Source organism: Paralichthys olivaceus, chromosome 17, assembly GCF_024713975.1.
Source record: "Paralichthys olivaceus isolate ysfri-2021 chromosome 17, ASM2471397v2, whole genome shotgun sequence".
In the NCBI taxonomy this organism is placed as follows: Eukaryota; Metazoa; Chordata; class Actinopteri; order Pleuronectiformes; family Paralichthyidae; genus Paralichthys; species Paralichthys olivaceus.
Window position 1 is genome coordinate 10,018,951 of NC_091109.1, and position 22,252 is coordinate 10,041,202.

General features: G+C 41.4%; 1 protein-coding gene across 1 annotated transcript in view; it reads left to right on the forward strand.

The window, feature by feature from the left end:
- ahrra (aryl-hydrocarbon receptor repressor a) overlaps positions 1 to 22,252 on the forward strand; it is a 62,786-nt gene that overhangs the window by 33,204 nt on the left and 7,330 nt on the right. Inside the window, exons 4-7 of the mRNA XM_020087389.2 lie at positions 13,522 to 13,637; positions 18,578 to 18,667; positions 21,357 to 21,501; positions 21,867 to 22,000. Of these exons, the coding sequence (XP_019942948.2) occupies positions 13,522 to 13,637; positions 18,578 to 18,667; positions 21,357 to 21,501; positions 21,867 to 22,000 (485 nt within the window). The remainder of the gene's footprint in view (positions 1 to 13,521; positions 13,638 to 18,577; positions 18,668 to 21,356; positions 21,502 to 21,866; positions 22,001 to 22,252) is intronic.

The window sequence follows — 22,252 nt, forward strand, 5'->3', positions numbered from 1 at the left end:
GAAAAGACTGTATAGTTGTGTGTGTGAATGAAATTGGTAGTAAAGAAAAGCTTTATATAAACACAGATAGTTCATGAGTGACTGAGTTTCCCCATTGGTCTTTGCCCTTTCAAAATAAGTTAATATTATCAGACTCTTTTTTTCATGTGCCCCCTTAGCAACTGCAGAATAAGACATAATATTGGAGGTTTTTGAGAGTATGCAAAACTATTATTTGTAGCCTCACAAGAAAGAAAAAAAAGCACTGAGATCACAGGACACTAAACCTTTAGTTCAGAACTGTACATCAGAATCAGTAAATATCTCTCAATTCCTGGTTATTGTCTGGTTTATTCAGCTGACACTGGTGGAAATCAGCCCAATCAGATGTTTTCATGAAAACAATTTAACAAGTTAAAAAGCAGAAAAAATCACATTGGCACTGCACTGCATCGCGTGAGTCGCTCATAGTGACACCACAGTGTTTTGAACTGCTAATACTTTCCCCAAATCAGAGATATCGCTCTCGCTCCGGAGACATCCTGAAGCTATTGTAGAGGAATTTCTGCGGTCCCGCTCATAAATCAGACTTCAGCCTGCAGGGTGAAAACACTGGAGGACTGGCCTGCAGTGTGACGGTGCATGGTACAGTGCAGCGCAGCAGCTCCAGATAAACTGCTGTATTTCGTCACTTCTACCTTATGTGGTTAGAGGTCTGGTACCGAAGCAAATAAATATTCTTGATCCTCAGATCACTCAGGCCAATCATTGGTCATGTTTATTTCAGTTCTCTGAGGGCAATAGATGCCGGCTTTTTTATTTTTATTTATTGTTACGTAGAGAGGATTTCAAATAAGATCAAAATTGTTTGTAAAGTTGTAAATGTTGCTGTCTTACAGCTCACTCAGGGCCACAAATAGATTTGATTAGATGATGATGTAGAATCCTGAACTCAACAAAATTGGGTTTTTGAAACATTGAGATGAGAATAATAGAGAATTTGAAGATTGACTTGATGAGGTGCAGCTTCTCATAAAACACATTTTGATTATGTCTATGAATAGATGGGGTTGAGTAGCACTGTTAAATAAACATTTATAACATATCTTACCATATCAGGAGCAGAAAGCTTGGTTTTAGTTTAGCAGCCGAGGAGGTTCAAGAGAATTCCTCAAACCCATAGAGCAGCAGAGACTTATGTACACTAACCATCATGTAAAGAGCCAAACTGCAGTTACAGATAAGTGGATGCGGGCGCTGGTCCAGCGGCGTTGCCCACAGGTTCCAGCTGTGGGGCAACACCAAAGAGTCGGAGCGGAGGTTTACCAGCTGCTGAGGCCAAGTGGTGGTTAACTGACAGAGAGAGAGATGTGAGCATCATTAGTGTGCAGGCGATAATTGCAGGGGTTGTTTGAGAAGCGTGTCGCACATTAAGATACTGATGTTACACATACAGTATACGTGACGATTTCTGCTTCAGCTTTCTCCGTCTGAACCTTTGGATCAGTGGCACTCTCTATTTTAGAAAAATACAACACTTCCAGAAGTCATGTGAGGACTCCGTGCTCCAACCACTGGTGGTTTTTGAAGACTGATGGAAACGTGCATCCATTTCTGTTTGATTACATTTCTATATCCATCTTGAAAACAAATATCAGATGCACATAATCTCATCTTGCATTTCATCCAGCCGCTGCCTTCATAAGTAACTTAAATCTCCGCAAATCTAATTATGTAATGACTGGATGTTACCTACTTTTTACATAAATCAAATTAGCTTGCAATATTTTCTCTGTAACTTTTTCCACATTTTTCCTCCGCCTCTGCAAGACAGTGCTTGTCTTTAGCATCTGGAGATGCCTACTTCGTACAGGGCACGATTTAGCAACTGAATATTTTAGATCTATGGTTTTCTTTTCAAAAGTCAAATAAAAAACAAAATTAATTTATTAATCTGTTTGCTAAATGACAATTTTAATATTGAATTGATCAATATATGGGTTGGCTCTGTGAAAAGGACTGGATGATGTTTTTTGTCACCTGCCATCATTCTGCAGCAATTAACCACAAAGAACCACTATGGTTTAGAGGCCATTATGAAGCTCTATGTAGTGCAACATACAGCTCAGGGTCTGTGTTTGTGTCTGTGTGATTCAGCAGCACAAAGGCTTTTGGGTCAGTGGATGGGGATGCTCAGCTGTGTCTGCTGACCCTGCTGTGCCTCGCTGCACTGGGCCTTGCTGTCCAAAACAACCCCTGCTCTTCTCTGATCCAAATACACAATAACTACATCCAAATATGCACACACAGATACATTTGTGTTTTTTGTAGATGGATTTTTGTAAGAAACAAGTCATTTACTAGCCTCCTCTATTAAATATCTTACCTCTCTACAGTTCTCAGATAGCTTACTTACACATATGATACATTTATATTAAGTTGTCTAGTAAAGTAAAGACAATCTGCAGCTCAAAGGGAATCAGTACTGGAAATATTTTATTTTAATGGAAATTTGAAATATCCACAGGCATTACAGTGATCAATGGAAAACTTACAGGAAATATATTTAAAGAAAAACAGGTGAATCAATTAATTAATCAATCAATCCAACTTCATTTTTATATTAGCCCTTGTCCAGGTTATATCAGTTCAAAGTACTTCACAATTGACTGGTGATCCAAATATAGCAAAAAGATATTAAAATATTGAGAATTACATACCATAAAATTGATTTTAAAAGTTATAAAAAACAAATTAAAAACAATAAAAAGTTAAATAAAGAAGAAATAAGTGTAAAAAAAAACATACTTAAAATATTAACAGAGAGATAAATAAATACATTTTAAAACATAGATGCAATCAAATAAAACCACACTCCAAAGCCAGGCTCAAAAGTCAGGTGTTTTAAATATTTCAACACTTTCTGTTTTAAAACTTTAATCTTTCATCTTCCTTGTGCACATCCACATCAACAATCAAACTTCCCTCCATGCAGTCAATTCAATATTTCCTCGAGAGGGATCATGGTAGAGTGCGCCACAGTTGGCGGCTTTGCATGTTCTGTGAGTAAAAAAATAGTCTTCCTGTTCGGAGTGACAGCCTGTTTGGAGTGGGCAGACAAGTCAGTGTTTGTTTACACTCTGAAAATCTCCTCAGTTGGTTGGGAATTAAACACACACATACATATATACACTCGTAGCATCACGCTAACACCAGATGCCAGGAAGTCGAGTGGCGACTGAGTGGCATCTACAGCAAAGCCCTACCATGCGTGACTCTCCCCTGACTTTGCCTCTTTTAGCAAGCTTGCGTGATCCCACCATCACTCCCTATCAAGCCCATCCGCCCGCCTATATCCTTCACTCACACACACACACACACACACACACACATATCGCCTGCTGGGCGATAACACAGGGGGTACATGTCCTCCCTCCCTGTGCCAAATGAAATGATTGGTGCAAATACTGTTAGTATAAACAGGCTTGGATTACAGCACTGTGATGACATGCAATGGGCACAGATGGGAGAATGTGAAGTGGACAGTCACGATACGTCCAGAAGTGACAGAAGTTATCAGGCTGGACTCACCTCGTTTATTTTCACCTGCCCACAGAGAAAATACCAGAGGTTTCCAAGAGCTTGAGCTAGTGTTGCTGGATTGATGCTGGCAGCTGACAACCATACTAGTTCTACTAGTTTTGATGTTATTACGGTGAAATAGCTTTAAAAACAATGATGCATTTTTGCCACGCATGGTCGTGAATTTGTATTCTACCTAATTTTTGCATTCCTCATGTCAAGGCAGATGAGTTCCCTGTGTGATGTTTCTGCAAACATCCACCACCCCCGGTTCCTAATACCCTGCAGCACAGGGTGGAGGTGTTAGGAGCAAGATAATCAGATTACTGTTGGGTTGGCGTGTCGCTTAATGAATTAGCTCTGTCAGAGGCCAAATTGTTGTGTCATATTGTTGGTGAGGAGTGCGGGAGATGAGTCACTCAGGTTAAAGTAAAACTGGCAGGTAACGTTAAATAAAATAAAATCAGGTTGGGGCTGTTTGGCTGCACACAACAAAAAAACTGTCATTCATTCTTTTGTTCAGTGCAGAGATCCTGCTTTTTAATAAACCTGTATAGAATGAGAACACATTACTTTATTTATTGTAACCATGATGGAGTTAATTATTTTAAAATATGAGATAATAAATGGATAGATTTGACAAAAATATGCTATTATTCTGAAGGCCTATACAGACAGAGATCCTAAATACTGCATTGTGCTATTGCTCTAGGTTACTGGCTTCACAGGTTGCTCTTGGACACACACACACACACACACACACACACACAAGCACAATAGATACGTAACACCTCTTACAGTGTGTTCTGACTGACAAGTTAATGGCTTTCATGCATAAAGCATGAGCAGCATCATGGCTATCACTTGATCCTGCTCGACCCTGGACACATTACCACCTCACCCCCATTTAATTACACATTGGTGGGGCCTTTTTGTGTCCGTGTGCACATGTTTGTGTATTTATGTGCCTGTGTGTGTGAGAATGTACAGTAAACAGACTGTAATTTAAAAGGTTATGGTTTAAGTGTGGTTTCCTTCTTCTTAGGGAAAATAAAGCATTTTAATCCCCATTAGAATAAATATATTGTCACAAAGTTGAATACTGGTTTTCACAGGACTTCAGATTTATAAAAGTATTTCTGTGCTTTTTCCACCCTTCTCTGCTTGGCCTTGCATGCTGTGGTCATTTCACCCTAGTACAACTTAACTCATTAGACCATTAAGTCCTCTTCGTCCACGAATATGATGCTTTCCTGAGTAAAAGTTCAGCAAATCAGCCCCACTTGTTGAAGTTCTAAAGAACTCTTTCCATAGCCGTCTCAGTGGTTAGCATTTGTTTAGCATTGCGTGCTACAGTGGCATTAGTGTAGTTACCCTCCCATATGGATTCAGCCTCAGGGACCATCTGCCCATTATTATTTGCGTCAATGGGCCGAAACGGCACCATAATCTTTTTAACAGATTACCTCCTTGTTATGGAGAGGCTGTACGCATGACGAAAAATGGTTAAAAAAAAAATTCTTTCATTAATAGGTGTGGTTCTTTTCCAGAAAAAACTTTTGCAGTGTGCTGTTTAGAGTGACCACAAAACAAGTGACGATTGCTTGTGACAGGGGAGGAGGATGTGAGAGGGATAATCTGAGGCTTGTTGTACTTCTCTCTCTCCCTGTTATTTTGAATAATGTGAGTGACACTAGTTGTCACGCAACATGTGGGACTGTATAACCCCTCTGCTCTCCTCTCTGTGTTTCCTCTGCCCTCATCCGCTCTCGAGCAGCACCGCCGCAAGTCTAAAGGGGGAGAAAACAAATAATTAGTTAGCTGAGTTGTTGAACTTGTTTCTTTTTTCTGCGTGAATGAGCAGGGGAGTGAGAAATACTGTATAGCTGGTGCTTTTCTTTGATGAAAAACCTGTTGTGAGCTTAATGTTAAAAGACTTGTACATTGTCTGAGGCCTTTTTGTTCTTTTCATCTGTTTATTTCCACATGAATTTCTAGAATTTGTCATAAATAATTTATCCAAACTTACACCTCTCATAGCCCTGCCTTTGTCCAAGCCTGCTGTCTGTTTTTTAAATCGCGATACATTTCATTTTAAATTAATCTCTGATTAAACAGTAGATGAGCGTGATGAGCTTTTACAGCAACTGGCCGATGCACACATAAAGTTTGCTATTTTAAGTTTCAGCGTCTAAATCTCAGACTGCTCGTGTAAAAAGAGATTGTGCGAGTGCAGAAATAGCAGTCTTTATGCTTTATTGTGGCCAGGTGGGGATCCTGAATGTGACTTTTATTAACCACCAGCTCCTCAAGAAAGCAACAGGCCACAGTCAACCTCATCAAAACAAGGAAAAGTTATTTATGGCATTACCACGCAAACACACACACAGAAGCACACACATGCAGGAGCAAATGCTTCTGAAAGTAAAGCAGTGGATCTCAGATATGAACCTCTGCATTTATTTTCTTATTGATCGGGTTTTATAATTGATTCAATTTGACAGTTTTTTCTCTCCCACAACTCATCTGGACACTGAGGTTCCCCTGCATGGATCATTTTACTATTTGAACGATACAAGTGGTAGAACTCCTACAAATCAAATTCCCATGTATGTTTGTTTCTGCACCAGCGTGTGTACATGTGTGTTTTTCTTTTTGCCTACAGGCAACATTATATGTTGATATATGAGTCATGAGGGATTTTGTAGCATAGTGCCCCCCCAAGCTGAGCTGACTAAGGACCAACGTCGATGTTTGTCTGGTGAAACATTACAGATCTCTGGCAACTAAACAAAACTGGATCGTCTTCAGTTAGAAAGTACACTATTGCATTAATTTGGGTACAGTGAAATAAAAATTATTCCCAGCATAACTGGCTCATGTCACGCAACACAAGCCTGAATGCTGCCTGGGTGTGTGTGAGAGTGTGTGTGTTTGTGTGCATGTGTAGAGCACATTCTCCTTGGGCCTCCATCCATTTGCATTCTGTTAGTTTTTGTAATTGTCTGTGTAAATATTGCACCACGTTGGCCTTATGTTGGGGTTAATTCTCCGTAGGCTTGACAAGCTGAATTTAGGAGTGTTTAGACAGCTCTTTAGCTCGCTCCGCTTGTGCGTCGCTCCTTCTCCGGGGTTCATTTTCCCAGAAGACAAAACATCAGGCTGCGCATAAAACATGTGCTCCGCAGTCAGTCATGTTGTCTATTTATAGTAGCATCGAAATTACTTTCACATTATGATTGCTATAATAGCATCCAATACACAAAAAACAGTGTGTGTGTGTGTGTGTGTGTGTGTGTGCATGTGGAGAGTGTATGGCGCCGGTTTTATGATGCACCGTGTAGTTGAGCCACATACAGTAGCAGTGAGAAGTTGCCATACAAGTCTGTTTTGCCCAGGGCTTCATGTGTGAAGACACGTTCCTCCTGCACAACATGGTGACGAGTGCGTCTGCCTGCCAACCAAAACAGAGAAGTGGAAACAATCGAGTTTACATCTCGACCTCCAGTCTGTGTGATCCCACTTGCTTTGTCATAATATCACTTCCTCTTCTCACCAGTGTCGAGGTGCACAAACAAAGCTTTTGTTTATGTTCTGCTCATATAATCTCCTCTGAAAAATGAATATTTGTGATTCCAAGAAAAGTCCCTTTTTGTTTGTTAACAGACAAAGGGAATTGCTCTAAATCCTGGCAGTCCATCCCCTCAAAAGTAATCTTATATGTCACAGTGGAAAGAAAAACATTCACAACCAAAAACAATGTCAGAAAGATTATAACCCTCAATCCTACGTTAATATTGTGATCAAGGATGATGGATGATCGAATCAGTGCGGTGGGAAAAAAAACTCCCCTGCCCCTGTTTGTCTTCAGAAGATGAAAAAAACTTTCTCTCAGGGACTCTTGCGTTCTGTTTGCCACATTTCAAAAACAAGAGAAAAAGAAGAACTAGTGAGGCGTGGATTTGGACGGGGCGAGATCCGGACATTTTTGATCGGTGGCATAATGAAGTATTAGCTTCCATTACAGTGCAGGCTTAACCTTTTTGCGGAGCACCATTGAGCTCTTGCCAGCAGTCATCAATATTTAACAGCTGTTGCTATTATGAAATTCTTTATGGGCTAATGTGGCTCGCCGGCTTGCACGCAAGGCCTTGGCCGTCCGCCAGCAGCATGTCAGGAGGAAGGGGGGGAGGATTGACAGACGGCTCGCTCGCGTGACAACCAGCCCTTGATCAGCCAGCTTCTCTCTCTCTCTCTCTCTCTCTCTCTGTTGGTGTTGCTCTCTCTCCACTGTGGATTTCCTGTGCCTGCGGAGAGAGAGAGAAGAGGAGCTGAGGGAAGGGGGCGGGAATAGGCAAAGGAGGTGGCTGTAAGCCAACCCAACCTCAAACACACACATATGCACACACACACAGTTTTCTCTACTCACGCAAGCCTTGTGGGAGAGGTGGGGAGGGAGGGAGGACTGCTGTGCTGCACAGTGCTGCCGTGTTCAGGTCTGCAGCTCCTCTTTAAAAAAAGCAAACACACAACAGAGGATCAGCTGCCAAGAGATGGCACCCACACTGCTGAAGTCATGTGAAATCAGATATTATGGACATGAATTTGGACAAAATAACTCAGGGCTTTTTTGATAGTAGAGGAAGAAATTCAATGCAAAATAGTATTAGTATTAGAAAACAAATATTAAGTAACTTTAAGTATGAGAAGCAAAAGCACTCATAAGGCAGAACAATGACCCCATCCATCCAATAATCTGTACTCCTTGTAAGAGGAGCAGACGTCGGATGAGAGGCACATAGCAATGGCCCCTATAAGTTTTATTTAACTGATCTATACTATAGTATTGGATTATCATTATTTATCCATTGATGTGTATGTAGCATATGACTGTTGTAGTAGTCACAGTATATTTTATATAGTGTTTTTTAGTTTAATCTACATCAGTGTATCAGACTCATTGTTTTCTAGAATAAAAACTAGTATGTTCACTGAAATTTTTTTGCTAATGTAAATAAAATAAAATAAATAGTTTTAGAGTTGATTTAAGTCAAATTAAAGTTATCAATTGTGTAATCTTTTGATTTTCACTTGTTGACCTCAGATATATATGGAATAATTTCAGCTTCAAGTATAAATCTTTCGACAGTGACCACCTGTTTGTGTGCCGACCTGCTTTAAACTGTGCTGCAGCTCCTGCTGTGTCGATGAGCCGCAGCCGTGTATGAGCACTTAACCTGCTCCTCACTGCACATTTACACTGGACAAGTTGCAAATGCTCAAGAATGGACCTGGAGTATTATCCACTCCTTCAGCTCAGTATGCATGCTATACTCTTGTACTTGCAGTTTTTAAAATGGTTAGAGTCATGTGACTCTCCTCAGGAGCACGCTTCAACATAATGTCATGCCATACCATCATGCAACCTAATGCTCTAATGTACAGGATGGCATTGAAATATTCATCCCTGCTTCTCCCATCATTTTGTGAGACATCTCTTTGTGTTTTATGCCCATTATCCCCAGAATAAAAGCATGTCAGTGACACTACAGGCCTGCAGGGACAACTGCCCCCTCACTCCCTCTTTCAGCACCCGCTCTCTCTTCTTACGGAGGGTCTCTGTTTTCTCCTTGTATGTTGTCTCTTTTTCGGGCTGTTATTGATAGTGTGGGAGGAAGTGGATTCAAGAGAGGGTGTTGAAAACAGACAAACACGCCCAGACTGTGCTGTACACATCCATAGGCCTCATAGAAAAACTCACTTCACCCCCTAGAGGCCGCAGAAATGAATGCGTCATTAATAAGGACTGTGTACCCAATTCACTCACACACACACACACACATAGAAACTGGAGTAAAAGATTTGTGGACACCACCTGCTTTTTCACCTGAACAGGAGCAGCACAGATCATTCTTGTAGCACGCAGCAGTCTGAAACAATCACTCACAAATCTCATCACATTTTATAACCAGTCTTTACAGATCCTGTACAACTAGGAAGGATTATTGGTTATTAAGGTAACTTCAGATTTAACACTGGGTTATCAGTGTTACGAAGCTGGTTCACTCTGTAACCACATCACCATGGTAACTTGAGCTGTACCTCTAACCTGTCCCAGAGCAGGTTAAGGTCAAGATAACAGATCAAAACCTGTCAGTGGCCCAAGTTCTGACCAATCAAATCACTGGATAACCAGATTCATGGATCCACAGGACATGTTGCCTGACAGAAGTTTAAAGTAAAGTGAGAAATAGTAAAGAACAGCCGATATTTGTGTTGCTGTTTAAAACTTTAAGTGTATATTTATGATTATAATACTTTATCACAACCTAATTATAAGTGAACGTAAAAGATTCTTTCAATTTTACAGGATTCCTTAAAGTGTTTTTCTCTTATTTCATAAGCTCAGAACAACATGAGGACAAAATAAAATTGAAGCCTATTAAATGATCCCCATTTGTGATGATTACAAATAAACATTTCATTTGATTGACTGCATTACACATTAATTACTTCTCTTCTTGCTGCTATGGCAACAGAAACCCTCTGACATCTTAAGCTTCTAGCCAAAACAGTTTGTTTATCATCAGATAAAAAAGCAAACATTTTCACTCACTTATTTAGAGTGTATCTTAAGATTACTTCCAATATCCCAAATTATTCTGAGTGTGATCATCCCTCCATTACTGCTCATCCTTTGAGGGTAGCGGGGGAGCTGGAGCCAGTCCCAGCTGACTGGGCTAGAGGCAGGGTGCACCCTGGACGGGTCACCAGTGCATGCGGCCAACAGACCTCACACTCCACATTCACAACTACGGACAATGTAAAGTCTCCCATTGCATGCATGTTTTTGGACTGTGGGGGGAATCCTGAGAACCCAAAGAAATCCCATGCAGACGAACGTCACTTTTGTCTGTCGCTATGAGAACATTTTCCTTTAGATATCAGTGTTACTTAATCATTCTAAGAACTTTATGATGTTGCTTGTAATCGCAGGTTCAGCCTTTTCTACGTGAACACACTCATAGACAGAACACCCGGTTATCGGAGACATTTGTTAACCAGTTTCAGAATATCAGGATAGTTTATGTTCGGTCAAGTGAAGCCTGATAATGAAGTTATCCTGGATACATTGAACTTGCTTCATAGTAGAGGACCTGGCCCTCAATCTTCATCTCTTTCCACAAACAAATCAGACTCATCTCGTAGCTGATCCCAGGTGTTCTTTGAGCAGGATGAAGTCCTGAGACACTCATGACTCAACCTGTGCAAATTGAGGCAAACTGTATATTTACTGGGTGGTCCCTAATATTCTGTGTACTCAGTGGAAGTGGAAAGACAGACCTGGCCGACCAACGGAGCTAGACTCTTTTGAGCCTCGCCCTTTGGCAGCATCCACATCCTTCTCCTTTTCACTTTTTACTTAACACCCCGTCCTCACACACAGCACATAAACGCCTCGCCATTACCTACTCTGTTTTCCTTGTTAGACCAGAGAGGGAGAAAATACAGGCATAGAAAAGCAAAGTGCGAGACGCGAGCAGTGATGAATAAAGCCTGCATTGTTGGCGGAGGAAGTGCTGGTGCCGATAATTAATCATGCCGTGTGTTTGTCTTTCCTGACGCCGCATCCTCTCCAAAATCTGCCGTAAGAGAGAAAACAAAAATACACGAGGCGTTGAAGAAGAAAAATAAAGAAGCTTATTAGATTAATTTCCCTCCGCAATGGTTTCCACTGCTGTGATGATATTGCGGTGATTGAAGAGAATGGTTTTGTGTGTATGTGTGTCTTTGTGTATGGCTGTCTGAGTGTGTTTGTTTGTGTGTGTATGCACCTAGCAGAGGTGATGACACAATACTTAACATTATTACTGGCATTTATGAGTTTATTAAGCTGCCTGTCAGTGTTTTCATCAACCACTGACCAGATTTATTATTGCAGCCTTTACGTCCACATATTATAGCGTGAATAAAATTGCTGTTGCAGGGGAAATAAATGATTAAATTTGAAAAAAATTAATCCAAACAAAATGTATGGATGAAAGGGAAAAGAAATAGGCGCATTAGCTTTGCGTGCCTCGGAGTGGAGTTAAGAGTAGAGGAAACTCTTCCAGCATCACGAAATCGGTTTCCGATCGCCTGCGATGCCGAGTTGAACAAAGAAAGGCTGGAGAGATGAGGAGGAGGGTAGAGGAAGGGTAGATGGGGGGATGGAGGGATAGAGGACAGGACATGGTAGAAGGTTAAAGGGGGAGGAAGGGAAGCCGTAATGGGGTTATTTGGTGGGGGTGGGGTCTATATGAAGCATCGGAAGATTCATACATACATATATACTTAGGTTTTTTATAATGAGGCTATGGTGTGTGAATATATATGTATGTGAGTGTGTGTGTGTGTGCGTTGCGTGACTAATCTGTGCCTGCTACAATGAGTGACGGAGCGAAGGGCTGATCTCTTGGAGTGAGCCACATGCCCCCTGACAGCACACCCATAAGAGAAACACGCAAACATGCCTCCAACACGCAACACACACATCACCGATGCACATGTGACAGTTCTGCACGCCACAGTTTTATAGGCTAATTGCATACACACACTGGCATGGTAGTAAGCAGGCCGTCTTCTCAGAAGGAGCAAGGGGGCAAACAGCATATGGTGAGGTTGTTGAGCGAATTAGGTGGGATATTTGTAAGACTTGGGTTGAAATTCTTACTTTTGAGGAGCAGGACAAAATTGGAGTTGAGTGTTTGAAGAGATCAAGTCGCGATCACATCGAGTCACACGGAACACGGAACTGGAAACCTGTCAGTTTTCACTATAAACAACATTAGCATTTATTTTTTTCATAATTACATGTCTCTCCATCTAGGAAGTTTTTTAAATTATTATGTTTAATAAATTAAGTTGTATTAAACATAATAATAATATTCATAATTAATAAGGTTTTAACAAATAGAACAACAAAAAATATATTTTTTTATTTTGTTGTAAAACAGTTTTGCTTGTAGGACACCTCATTTAGGATCTATAGATAAATTGGTTTTGTCTGTAAATTAAATTGGATTTATAGGCTTGATAGACAGCTATTGATAGATTTAATTAGACAGAATTTCTTGCAAGGCGCACAGGCCCATCCTGCATAAGCATCTACATGTTTCTATGTTCGTTCAACCACTTCTCACTACTCAACTTTCACAGTGCACAGCACTCTTTGTTTACTAGTATACACTTCTCACTTTGTTAATGGTATTTGTCTTATATGGACAATTTATTGATTTTAGAATAAAACTAAAATGTAGCACTTTTCTTTGTAGCGTCAACCTTGTGTTAGCTCACATATGGCAATAAAACTTGAAACTTAATTGAAACCTAACAGAAACATCCCATTGACACTAGATGCTGTCCTCTACCTCACTGTGAACCTCAGGGCCATCCATGTGGTTGTATCGTGTGAGAGCAATCCTGTAAAGTCGTGAAATCCTCCAATGTTTGGTCTTGTAGACAGGCCCACCACACAGACTAATACCTGGAATTAGTGCTGCGCAAAAGGAGACTGATACAGTTAATGTGTCCGCCACATGTCTGAGTGTCGGTCCAGCTCTCTTGCTGCTGTATCGCTGTTTGAGGTTGTGAAGGAACTGGCGAGCACGCTTTGGAAAACAGAATGGTTATTGTTGTCGTTCTCAATGTTTCCTGTGTTGACACTGATGTGTGCTTTGTATTGTGGGTGCAGCAGTGCAATATATTCAATTTGACCTGTATGAGGTGTGCCTGGTTTTACTTTGCAGTGAACTACACAGCAAATACCTGCACATATCCCAGCTTGTATACAAACATTTGGGATGTATTTGTTTTATAACGGAAACTTTTGTAATCATTTTGGATCCTTAAGCCCACTGGTTGCCATCTCTGAGTCCCTTTTGTCAGTCTATTTATGTTCTACTTCTTTTTTTTTTATAGCAAACCAAGAGAAGCCCTCCAGGAAGCACATCATCAGCCCAGCATCCTCTAACCCTGAACCCAGGAAAGATAGTCTTCCATTGGGCAACATCAATGAAAGCAGCCTCCTCCTGGAAGTAAGTGCACTGTGTGTGTGTATCATGTGTTTGCAAATATGTCCAAAAGGTGCTTAAATAACAGTTTTTTATTATTAAGTCACTGTGAATGAAACAATAAAACGCTCGCTGGCTTGCAAACATGCCAGTCAGGTTGCCATTTGTGTGTGTGTGTGTGTGTGTGTGTGTGTGTGTGTGTGCCCTTCGCCCTCTGCCCTGACCCCCTTTGTGGAGCCGCGGTGTTGCGTGACATAGGGGTGAGACAGGAGTGTCAGAGCTGATGAAGGAGGTGGGGACTTGCAGCCCGTGAAGTGTGTATGAGTGGTGTGCGTATGTGCGTGTGTGAATCATTGTCTGAATGCATGCGGTCGTGTGTGAAAGTGAACAGAAGAGAGTGAGAAGAACACACCAAGCCTGTCAAAAGTAATCAGTGCAACTGCATCTTAATTATACGTGCATATATTTCCCATCATTCTGAAGCACATATTGCGTCTTGATACTTTGACTTGATATCAGGACACGAACACACACATGTGCATGAAAAAATGTTTTGAAAATATTTAACATACAACAATATTAAGTTGTAGTTACATTCTTCGAGAGGCCTTTGTTTCTGCCGAAGGCATATGAACAGACAGGTTGTCATAATCAGGATACACGGGGATTGCTCAAGCATCAGATCATTGTATCACGCTCAATATCCCTAATGGCTATTTGTCAAACAACAAATTATGACACTGACCATTGACCAATGACTGTGAGTGCACACACACAGAGAGCAGGGCAGAGCTGATGCACTGATGCTTCTCTTAACGTGTCAGGTTGTCTCAATGGGACGGTAAACAAAAGGCTAGATTGACCGTAGTGATGTGATGCCTCCCATTGCGTGACTCAACCTGCGCTGGGGCCTCATAGCAAACTGTGCATTATAGTTGTTATGGTGATGGGATCCTAAGAGAGGGAAGAGACGGATATCTGTGTGCGTGTGTTTGGTAGCATTGCATGTCTTTGTGTGTTTGCTTGGGTATCCTGTCTGTCTGCTTGTGACAGGTGCTTCTGCTTGTGCGTGTCTGAGTAAAAACGTTTAACCGATACGTCAATGCACAATATGTACATATTGCATATTCTATTGTGTATGTAGTTGTATGTACATATTGAGCACCTCAAAGCACTGCTATGTTATTGAGATGATTTGATTTTGTACAATCTATTAAATATGATTTAATATAAAGATAATATTAACATTCATATTATTATAATAGCATCTTTATTATATATGTACATTATAGGTGTATATATACATACACATTCATATATATAAACATATATTGTACTGATGTTATATTATATTATATAAGTAAAATATATATTTAATAAAATAATAAAAATAAATGTAAAGAATAGTGTGTAAAATACAGAACACTGAGGTGCTCAAAATGACATTATGACTATTCCAATGCACCTGTTTTGCAAATTTCCAATTTTCTGTAAAAGAAACAATAGTAGAAACTAAAGAAAGTCAAAACATGTATTAAAATATCGAATAAGGGGAAATTAGTGATTAGGACTGAAAAGAAGGCACAAAATAATATATGACACTATTTTCCTTCAACTCCCATTTCATTCTCTTTTGTCAATTAGCTGGATGAAAACTTGGGTAAAGATAACAAGGCAATGTTAAGCAGGATGTTAGCATTGTTGTATATGAATACTCACAGCAATAACCTGAGACAGTTAACTCAAGAAAAAAACTGTGCATTCCATGGTAGCGCTAGAGGAAAAGTCAGGGATCAACAATATCATGTAGGATTCATATTCTAAGCATGCTGAAACTCACTGGCTGATATCCAACATGTATTTAAAAAAACATCTCTCAATATAACAGAATCCCATGCTCTTATAACCTACAAGTACATGTGTGTAGGATGTGGGTGTGTCTCTGGTGGTAGCAGGCCGTCGTGTTTGTCATGACCTCATCAACGCTGCTTTCATCTTACACTGACAGCGAGACGGCAGGAAGACCAAAGGAACCCTGTCGAAACACGAGACAGGGCTGCCCCACCGCCATCACTCCTCTACGCCCCCGCCCCCTCCATCTCCACTGCTTCCAAATCCAGTGAACATATATTTTATTTTGGGCTCTGCGTGCAAAGCGCCTCTTAAGATTTGTAAGTCAAAGCCTTTAGTCTCCCAGGGGTGGTTATGAGAGCCGGGGGCGTTGTAGTTGCAGATATGTGGCAGAGCTGGCCAGCAGCAGGTGCCTGTTTCCATTACCTAAAGGCTTCAGTATGTGCGGAACTGAGGGAAATGTGAATGGAGAAAACATACAAAAACAGCATGCAGCACAGTGCAGCCAGTATCAGTTTGTTCTCACTCTCCTTCTGTATGTCTGGAACTCGTTTCCTACTTAAAAGAACAAGGGCTGTTCACATGGGCCTGCTTGTTTTTAAAAAAATATATATAGTAGAATAGTAAGTATTATAGCTGAATAAATTTTTTTTGGCAGTTGCTATTGCAGCTCTTAATCTGTAAAATAAATGGTCCTATTCCATCATGGACATCTGTATTCATCTGTAATGTATAGTTGGTATTCCATTTTGGAAAGCAAATACAAACTACACTGTTTTTGCCTGCACATACTCTTTCAGGTCAGAGGTCCAGAGCCTATTTGTTCCAGGAGAATAAAAATGTCAAAGTCCCTTTAAAAGACAAAGTGTTGCAGGAGATTTCTGTGGCATTTTACTGACTAGGAAGTAGAATAGAGAAAGGTGAAGCGGTTAAATGAACCTACATGAATTCACCATGCAAATCGTGGCCTTTTTATGGCCTCGTAGGACCTCATAATTCCAACGTCACACTCCAGTATATTCAGGACATTGTTGTGCCTGGGGGTTTGGACTACAAATATCCAATCACTGATTCATTGGAGGTTTGAATTACCCACAATTTGTGGCAGTAGAAGCACATATAGATATGAATGAATTACAAAAAAAATCTGCAAGACGTTCAATGTTCAGGGTTACAATGTGAATTGTAGTTAGGTTAAGGTTCCTGTTAGGCTGGACTTGGTCATGGTTAAGGTTAGGGATAAGGTTTTGTTCAAGCTGTCCACAATGAATGAAAGTCAATTCAAAGTCCTAATAAGGATAGCTGTGCACAATCAGGTGTGCATGCGCGCATGTGTACTTGCGTGCGTGAGTATGTGTGTGGTCCAGGTATTACTCATAGTGTGGTGATATAAATCTGTTCACACAGTCACATTATGGGGACTTGTCTTCCTTCATTACATTTTGTTTAGGTAAAGGTTCAGTTAAAGTTAAAATTATACAAGTAGTAATGGTTAAAGTGAGAGTAAGTCTCCAGGGTTAGGGTTAGGGGTTAACCCGTTATGTCCTCTGAAATCATGGAGACCCAACTCTGTGTGTGTGTGTGTGTGTGTGTGTGTGTGTTTGTGTGTGTGTATTTGTCGAGGGCATGTCTTTTGGGGGGTCTCACTCTCCCCCTGGACATGGCGAATATGTGCCAGTTAAACTTGTCAAACACAATCTGCTCCCACGCCACCCACAGCCCAAACTCTGCCCTCCCCCATCATGCATTATGTTATTCAGATATTGTATTTAAGTCGAGACATGTTTCTGTCACAGTGTTGCATTGTCACAGTATGACTCAGATAACCTCCAGGTTTTGAGTTTTAGGACATCACACGGCTGCAGATATCAGAGCACATCATGTGGTCAGGGGGAACGTGTGCAGTGAGCAGACCGCTGCACCATTTGCTACGGCAATCAGATCACTGCTGGGAGAAACTGAGAGAGGGAGACGTAGAAGAAAAGAGAATATGAGTGTGAATTTAGAGGCCGCAGGGGTATACACCATGTAAAAATACGCACACAACACACACACACGCTCACCAGGGAAGACCTGCATAGTCTCGCAGTAAAATAGAGGTGACAGACTCTGGCAGCCGCAGTCACGCAAGTCAAGTAGCCTTGCAGTTGTCACGCTATCGCAGCTGTGCACACACACACATGCACACACACACATTGAAAGACCTTTCTCCCTCTTCCACATCTCCCTCCTCTGCTGTATTTTTTTCCTCTCACCCTCTTCCTTCCTTCTCCATCTATCCATCCCTCCTCATTTGACCGAAGCCAGTCATGTGTTTATTTAAAATTTTCTTTTTAATCAACACTTGTCTGCGTAAGCTGTGCTGGCTAAACACATTATTCCCACTTGTGTGCTGTGTGTGTCTGGAGTTTCCCTGCTTTTAATCAGCGTGTTTAGCGTCACAAATCAAAGCCTGTTACCAGTCAAACAGACTTAATTATCAAAGTATCTAACTTATGAAATATATTAGTTTAAAGAGGAGCAAATTGGTGTGTGTGTCATTTTTAAGTTAACCTCTTTCAAAATACCATGAATGTAAATTTCCCCAGAAAACACTCTGAAAAGTCTTTCAAAGGCAATACTTTGGATTACAAATCAGAAAGTTTTATTTGGCCCAATCAGTCCCATAACCATCTGTCTTTCATTCCTTCTCCAGTGTTGTATTATTCCATCTCTGCTTTCATTTTTTTATTGTTATTTTCTGTTCTGAGAATTGTGGAAAGAATGATATAAATCGAACATTGAGCTATAAAGACGTCCGGCTCTGGCTGCATATTGTTGGGGGCTTAAAAGAAAAGAATTAGTTGGGTCACAAATTCATCTGGAGTCTGTTGCCCCATGTTACTGCTCGGTTACATATGGAGCATACAATCTGAAGTTAGCTTTCAAAGATGGCTCAGGTAAAATTTTGTTGTTTGTGTTTGTCAATTATGTATTTGTTTCACTTGAGTTTATTATCTGCATGAGCTGCCCTGACTCACAGCTTATTTCTGTCCCTCTCTCTCACGCTCTGTGTGCCTGTGTGTGTGCATGTGTGTGTGTGTGTGTGTGTGCGCGCGTGTGTGTGTGTGTAGTCTCTGACAGGGTTCGCCTTGGTGGTGAGCAGTGATGGGATGGTCTTTTACGCCTCCTCAACCATTGTGGATTATCTGGGATTTCATCAGGTGAGTTGATATGAGTTAGTATACATAAAATGTGCAATGCTTTAAATGATCCTCTCTGAGGTAACCTTAATCCGTAAAATGGACCTGACAGCGAACAGAGCCAATATGAAAGGGAAAAAATATTCTTACATTTATTTATTTGTTCGTGAATATTCAGTTTCCAGTGTTTTTCATTGCTGTTGTCTTTTCACCATCTCTGTTCTGTTGCTGCTCACTTATTCTAATAAGAATAAGATTTGAATCTTGGAAAATATTCATGTTTGCTTTCTCGCTGAGAGCTAGATAGGATGATACCTAAATATGCAGTAGGCTACAGCTAGTTAGCTTAGCATTAATACTGGAAACACTGCAAAACTGCTAGCCTGAGTCTTGCACCTGCAAAGCTCCGCACTATACCTTACCTGCTATTATCTCAAAGTCAAAGTCCAAATCTTGCACTTGGTCCCATGTGGATACCCAGCATCAAATTATACCATAAAATGGCTTCACAAATAAAAACGTGGAGGTGAACAATGCGTATGTATAGATGCCCCTTTTTTGCATGTAAGTTTGTAAATCCAACCAAGCAGCCCTCACATGTCCCCTCACAAGGTTTTGACTCAACAAGTGTCAGAGATCTGAGCTCTGCCGTGATTCACCATCATCCTTGATCCCTTCTGGTCTTCTCAATCCATCCCGTGCACTTTCTTCTCCTGTGCACCCCACGTCTAAAGAGCTATAATAAAGTATCTCTCAGTCCACCTCCCAGCCGCCTGATAACTATGTCTAGAGGGCAGAGTGAGCCAAGAGGCCACAGAAAGGTGAAGCCCTCCCTTTCACCCTGAGATATTACTGTTTAGGTGTCTACACGTGTCTCTCTATGCGTGTGTGTGTATGTGTGTGGGCACTGATAAGTCGACGGCGATTTAGCTTCCTTCCTCTCCGGCGGCAAGGCCCAGCCAGTCATTAATTATGGATGATATCAACACGGACTCGCCTGTCCTGCAATGCTGAAATCGTCCCTTTGCTTCAAAACCATGAATAAAGTGCTTTTCGGTGTTAAAATTCCTCCTTTGCCCTCATGTTGACTCAGACACACACACATGCTACACACACACCTACAACAGACCAACACTTTGAGGTAGAAATTTTCCTGTTACAACGCTCCCACTTGGCTTACAAGCAGACCGGGGCACTAACCCACCGCCATGAAATCTACATGAAAACCAAAGTGGTCTGAAAGATCCTGCCTGTGTGTGTGCAGGTTGACATGGAGGCCAGTACAGACAAACAAAGGAAATTAAAACTGTAAGGCGTGTTCTGTAAGATACGTGTATATATCTGTGGCTCAATCAACACTTTTTAATTTTGCATGTCTGATGTTTCCATATGTTTCTAGTGAAAATAACTTTTAAAATGTTGCAAACTGGCAGTTTATTTCTGCTATCCATCCATTACACGTAGATCTATATGTTAAACCCACAGAATGAAAAAAAAAGAGTTTAAATAGCCTCAGATCATCATGTTGTGTTTCACAGAGATCAGAGTCACCAAAACAATCTTAGACTTTCCCACATGTTCAGTTTCGGCGAAGCAGCTATTGGTTGTTTTTAAGTTGCATAGTTTGCCACTAAGGCCCTGACAACATGTCACGTAATTTTAAACCCACAATTGTAGTCAGAAGGACACTTATCCCTAATATACCGCAGGAAAAGAAAATAGAAGAGAGAGCCTCACTAAGTAGCACCACAAGAAAGCCCCAGAGAAGAGCAGAAAACCTCCACTGGCCTTTGATCCTGTTTGTTACTGGGGCAGTTAGCCTTTGAAGGTCAGCGAAAATATCACTTATTCTCCATTTTCTCCTCTTCTTTTCCTCCCATGTGTTTTTTACGAGAAACATAAACAATAGTCACTTGATCCGTCTGTCTGCCTGACTGCCGGTAGGGAACCAAACCACAGGACGAGGCGCTCGGCGAAGACGGTGGGAACAGATTGTGTTTTCAGAGGCAGGCGATCAAAAACCCTCGCGTGCCACCAGTGTGGAAATTATGGAGAGAGCACGGGGAGGGGGGAGAGGGGGAAGAGGAGAAGGTTAAACATTTTAGTGAGGAATCTGTCATGGAATGACAGAAAGTACAGCTAGAGCTGGAAAAGAGAGAGAGAGAGAAGCATGATGAGAGTAGGCTGGAACCCGACTCACTGTGTGTGAGTGTGTGTGGATGGGGAGGGTAAGCTGGGCTGGACTGCTGTTCGGGAGCCGGTGTCACGCGATGTTTGACAAACACAGCTGCCCTCACTGGCCTGCAGCTGTCCGTAGACTCTTACTGTACTGGCTAAATTTACTGCCTGTGTGCATGTGTAACCATATGTATGCATGTACAGTAAGTGTGCATGTATGTGTCTTCCAGTGACTTTGTATTTACAGTATGGTCCTTGTGTGTGTGGGGGGGAATCCTGAGGCAGACTGACTGTTTCTGAGCAGCACAGACAGGACACCCCCTCCCTCCAAACAACAGCTACCAGCTGCACTGATGGCACTGAGCAGCAGAGCACGCTAGTCCAAAGTCACTGAGTAGATGGTGCTGTGAACACGCTATCTCATGTGCATAACGACTTTGAGGAAATTACACATCCGAGTCTAAAAGTAAAGCTGTCGGTGACTGCACATGTTTTAAAAAACTACTCAAGTTCTACTTGTTTTCCCCCACAGACTGATGTGATGCACCAGAATGTGTTTGACTACATCCACATTGACGACCGTCAGGAGTTTAGACGCCAGCTCCACTGGGCCATGTGTCCTCCGCAGCACCAGGGGACATCAGCACACCAGGACACCCAACTGGGTGCAGGGACTGGTGGGTAGCTCACTACAAAGGGTGGGGGCAAATTGGGGATGTTGTGGTGACTTTCATTGTCATCTCCCTTTTTTTATGTTTTCTGCTGGTTATTTCTGAGCCACATCTGCAGCATGTCAACAGTATGACGGTCACACTGAAATCCCTTCTCTATATAGTGTATTGAAGGGATTTCATTAAAGCTATATACATTACTTCCATCTCTAAAATTCAGTGGTACAATCAGTTTCATCATCTACAAACTCATATCATTGGGTTACTTGGGTTAACCTATAAAGAGTATTTTTGCATTCAATTGTCCTGTATGAGTAGACTGCAGGCCATTACAGGTTAACATATTCTTCTCCTCTTCCTTTCATCTCTAGGTGAGGACTTTGTGGTCAGCAGTCAGTTTAACTCTCTGGAGGCCGGGGGAATTCCTCCTGAGCTCTCCTGCTTCCTAAACAGATGTTTCATTGCCAGAGTCCGATGCCTCTTGGACAGCACCTCTGGATTCTTGGTAAGTGGTCTGGACCAAACTGAAACCTAAGCTGAACAGTGACTTGAGTTTTCAGTGAGTTAACGTTATTAAACATTAATTGGAATACAATGAAGAAAAAGCTGCCTGCCCTCTGGGAGAAGACCCAGGCCTATAAAAAAGATTATGTGTGGTGCAGCAAAGCTTCATATTTTGTCCTAATGTGCAGGGTTTTTCATAGTTGTATTGCAAGACATTATAATATAATTGGGTGCCTGGACAGCAGTAGGATAG